Source organism: Lynx canadensis, chromosome A3 (assembly GCF_007474595.2).
Source record: "Lynx canadensis isolate LIC74 chromosome A3, mLynCan4.pri.v2, whole genome shotgun sequence".
Classification (NCBI taxonomy): Eukaryota; Metazoa; Chordata; class Mammalia; order Carnivora; family Felidae; genus Lynx; species Lynx canadensis.
In genome coordinates this window covers 124,242,568-124,247,369 of record NC_044305.1, presented here as the reverse complement: position 1 = coordinate 124,247,369, position 4,802 = coordinate 124,242,568, and the positions used below count along the sequence as shown (strand labels likewise).

The window sequence follows — 4,802 nt, the reverse complement described above, 5'->3', positions numbered from 1 at the left end:
CTGGTGCGGCCAGAGCCCCGCAGCGACAGCGGAGGCGCAGACTCCCCAATCGCCGCCTCTCCCAGCCCCGCGGCCTGGGCCGTCAATCAAGCTCGGCCGGCCCCGCCCCTGGGCTGCAGCGGGTGGCCAATCAGAGTCAAGCTCCGCAGCGATGAGCTCAGTCGGCTCGCTTCCCATTGGGCGGCTATATTAAGAAAGTGGCCGAACTCTTTAAATAGCGGGCGCTAGGGCCGCAGCCCGCATCTGCTACCGCAGTCTGCCTGTAGTCAGTGCTCTCTTGTATCCCGGGCGACACCTATAGAAACTGGGGAAGGGACCCGGCCGGCTCCGCTGCCCGAGCCACCGTTTGCGCACAAAGGCACCGACCCCGGGCCCGGGGCGAGAAGAGCGGCCACCGCCCCGGAGCAGCGCGGAGACCCACGGCGCGCCCTATGCCCCCGCGCCCCCGCCACGGCAGCCTGAGCGCACCGAGAGAACGCGCCACCGCGGGGCCCGGGTGCAGCTAGCGACCCTCGCCCCCAGCGCGCAGCCCGAGGTGAGCAGTGAGCGGCGAGCGGGACGGCAGCGAGGCGTTCGCGGGCCCCCTCCTGCTGCCCGGGCCCGGCCCGCTCATGGCGGCCATCCGCAAGAAGCTGGTGGTGGTGGGCGACGGCGCGTGCGGCAAGACGTGCCTGCTGATCGTGTTCAGTAAGGACGAGTTCCCCGAGGTGTACGTGCCCACCGTCTTCGAGAACTATGTGGCCGATATCGAGGTGGACGGCAAGCAGGTGGAGCTGGCGCTGTGGGACACGGCGGGCCAGGAGGACTACGACCGCCTGCGGCCGCTCTCCTACCCAGACACCGATGTGATCCTCATGTGCTTCTCAGTGGACAGCCCCGATTCGCTAGAGAACATCCCCGAGAAGTGGGTGCCCGAGGTGAAGCACTTCTGCCCCAACGTGCCCATCATCCTGGTGGCCAACAAGAAAGACCTGCGCAGCGACGAGCACGTCCGCACGGAGCTGGCCCGCATGAAGCAGGAACCCGTGCGCACGGATGACGGCCGCGCCATGGCCGTGCGCATCCAAGCCTACGACTACCTCGAGTGCTCCGCCAAGACCAAGGAGGGCGTGCGCGAGGTCTTCGAGACCGCCACGCGCGCCGCGCTGCAGAAGCGCTACGGCTCCCAGAACGGCTGCATCAACTGCTGCAAGGTGCTATGAGGGCCGCGCCCGCCCTGCCTGCCCCTGCCGGCGCGGCTCCCCCCTCTCGGGCTCGACCCTCCCCCTCCACACCGAGCCCGAAGAAGGGGAGACCTGCGCCCCCCAAGGACCCCACCGGACTGCCTGACGTCTGCCTTTCGGCCCGGCAGCTGTGACCCGGCGGCTCTGGGATCGCCGTGGGAGGCACCGGGCGCCCCCTTTCCAGTGTCTGTGTGCGTCGGGCTGTGTTGCACAGGCCCGGGCGCCCCGCTGAGTGCCAAGGGTCCCCTGAGCACCCCTTTCTGAAGAGCCGAGCCTCTTCGGAGTGTGTGGCTGTGTGTTTGTTCGATTCCCCCGCCCCACTTTCACCCACCCCCGCCTCTGATCCCGGGAGAAGAGCTTGGCGCCGGGGTGCAGCCGCGCCCCATCAGATGCGCGCCCGGAACCAGCGAGCGCCTGCTGTCCCTTGTCTGTAACATAGACCGCGGGAACTGCGGGAGGGGAGGGCTGGGGAGGATGGGGTGTTATATAAATATAGATATAATTTTATTTTCGAAGGTAGGATGGTGTTATTTAATGGTGGTGGTGGGTGGAGTGACAGGGCGCCAGAACAGCTCCGGCCCACCTTGGGTCGGGCGCCCATCCAAGCATGAACAGGACTTGGCAATCTTTCCAACCCCTGGGGAAGACTTTTGCAACAGCCTTGGGGCTGAAAGGACACAGCTTCCAGACTCACGTCTCCTGCGGGCCAGCCCCAGGCGAACCCCTCACTAGCCCTGGGCTGGAGGAGGGAGAGAGGGCTTTGGGTCGTTTTTTTTTTTGCCATAAGCGAACTTTGTGCCTGTCATACAAGTGGAAATTGTTCATTCCAAGAAACTGATGTTATTTGATTTATTTAAAAGCTAAAACTTGCTGGGGTTTTTTTGAAAGAATTCTTTGCACAATTGTTTTATTGTTTGACACTTAATGCACTTGTCATTTGCATAAGACAGTAGCATTCTGACCACCCTTGTACGCTGTAACCTCATTTACTTCTGATGTTTTTTTTTTTTAAAGATGATGATGACTTTTAAACAAGAGGAAAAAGAAACCACTAATTATTGTTTTAGTTTTCTTGAAAAAAAAAGTGGCAACACTGTTTTGCGATTTTATTTGTGCAGGTATGCGCACTATTTTGATAAAAGGGCAGTAACAAGTATTGGGACCTATTTAACCCCCCCTCCTTTTTTTTTCTTCACAAGGCAGTCTTTAAAGCTATGTGAAATTTTCTCTGCATCTCTGTACAGAGAATGAACCTACCCCTACCCCTAGTCTCTCCTTTCTCCCCCTCCCTTCCCCACCCAGTGGTACTTCTACTAAATTGTTGTCTTGTTTTTTTATTTTTTAAATAAACTGACAAATGACAAAGTGGTGAGCTTATGATGTTTACATAAAAGTTCTATAAGCTGTGTATACAGTTTTTTTATGTAAAATATTAAAAAGACTATGATGATGACATTTATAAAATGGCTCTTGTGATTTAATAGCGTGTGGGGGCAAGGAGAGACTTCTAGGCAAGATCCTTCTTGCCGCCACTCTTTCCCTCATGGTGTTTGGAGTAAATGAGGCTGAAATCCTTTGGGGATGTGTGGGGGGTTGGGTGGCACGGGAGACCAGTTGCTCCTGTCCCCATCCCAGAGGAAGATGAGTGGGGGACCCAAGCACCCAGTGCCAAAGTCTCTGACTAATGCATACTGTCTGCCTATAACACCGTGTCTAAGTCCGTGGGTTCTTACTCCTTGAAACTTGAAAGGTTGTCATTCCTGCATGTTAAATTAGGTAACCTTTTTGTGTTTGTCACAGATGTGGGGCCGAGGTCACTAGCTAGGAGGCTGGTTACCGGGTTCCCTTCACATCCTCAAGGGGTTCCACAGTACCCCAGATTGCAGGTTGTTACCTGTAGGTTGTTACCTTTCTAGCTGGAGCTCCTAGGTGGAAGGGGAGAGCCCAAATCAGGACCTGATTCTTTCATCAAACTTTTGTCTCCGTGTGTGTCTATACAGAACCTAGAATGCTGTATTCTAAGTTCAGAGAATGGTCACATCACGGACAGAACACTGGATGTTTGGGGTGGCTGTGATTTAAAGCTGGGGCAGCCACATTGTGAGATTTAATCAGGATGAGCTCCAAATTCAGACACTTAGCCAACTGCAGGGGGTCTCAGCAGCAGCTAGGCAGGGCAGAGTGATACTTGGAGACCACACCAAAATCCTTCTCCAGGCATGATGGCTCAAACCTGCCAGCTCTCAGCAGTTTCTAGGGAATGTGGCTGATAGTGTTCACCTCTCCCAGCTACCTAAGATGTGCGGTTTTTGTTTTGGGAATCCGCACTTTCTGACTTTCCAGCCCTTGGCTGCTCTCCCTATCTCCCTGCACACCCAGGGCTGAGACCGAGGAGTTTCCTTTTGAAGTCATTTGCTTGAAAGCTTGAGGCTTCTGTTCCCTGTCTTTCCAGACACCCAGGGTCTTTTGTTGTGTGAGGCAAACCTGGTCGCTGGTGACCTTTCACCCACTTAAATGTGTCCAGAACAGGGCCTCCTGCACAGCCAGGCCCATAGGCCAACAGAGGGGAATTGTCTGGGCTTCTCCAAGGGCAGAGTGGGAGATGGTCCACCCAGGCTGGCTTCTTCTATGAGCCACTGCCCCCCCCCTTTCCTTGGCCCCCCAGCCCCACTCACCTCCATCCCCAGAGCCTACTGTTTCTTCCTTGCTTAAAGACAAAACTTCCCATTGAAAAACAAAGTGTTGATTTGCAGGTTTTACAGCTAGCAAATCCTTCTGTACCAGGGAGTGCAGGACTCTGGAGAAGAGCTCAGGCTTGGGCTCAATGCCCAGGACTCAGCTTTGTAACCAGCCAAGAGCCCGGAGACCCACCCAGCCCTCTGAAAGGGCCTTTTCTGAGTTTCCTGCCTGCTCAAATCTGCCTGGTAGCTAAAAGCTGTCTGGTTTTTTAATTTTTTTATTATTATTTTTTTTTATTTTGGGAAGACAACCACCCAGATGACGCATGGCAGCCTGAGTTATGCTCGTTTTAAAATGCATGGCATTTAATAATCCTGCCGGAACACACTCTTCTTGCTGCATTAGGATCCAACTGGAAAATATAAAGATGAATTGCTGTAGGCTGGAAAATCAATTAGGAAAAAGAGGTAAAACATCTGGTGTTACTCTTAGGATATGAAAATTCATTTTGCACATTTAAAATAAATGTGCTGAGTTCATTTAATTGCCTGTTGAGCTGTTTCGTAGAGAATAGTGGGGTGTTTCATTGATCCCGGGCATTTCATAGCAAGGGGCACTGGCTTGGGTTCTCGTTTAATCTTAATTTTAAACCAATCTGGATTGTATTTCTAAGTTCTTTTTCACATGTGTGTACTTCTTTTTCCGTGTACTTAGAATGGTGGTTTTCAAACCTAACCATGCATCAGAATCGCATGGAGGGCTGGTTAAAACACAGATGGCTAGGCCTAGCCCCCCGAGTTTCTGATCCAGCGGGCCTGAGGTGGGGACCCCAAATTTGAATTTCTAGCAAGGTCCTAAGTCATGCTGATGCCGTGGGTCTGGGGCCCTCAGTTTGAGAAC

The 4,802-nt window shown here is 53.8% G+C and overlaps 1 protein-coding gene across 1 annotated transcript; it reads left to right on the top strand.

Annotated features, from left to right (window-relative positions):
- Window positions 1–238: 238 nt before the first annotated feature.
- Window positions 239–2,687, top strand: RHOB (ras homolog family member B). Its single transcript, XM_030311578.1, has one exon. It carries the CDS (start codon window positions 612–614, stop codon window positions 1,200–1,202), a length of 591 nt encoding a protein of 196 aa, XP_030167438.1. The 5' UTR covers window positions 239–611; the 3' UTR covers window positions 1,203–2,687.
- Window positions 2,688–4,802: the final 2,115 nt, after the last annotated feature.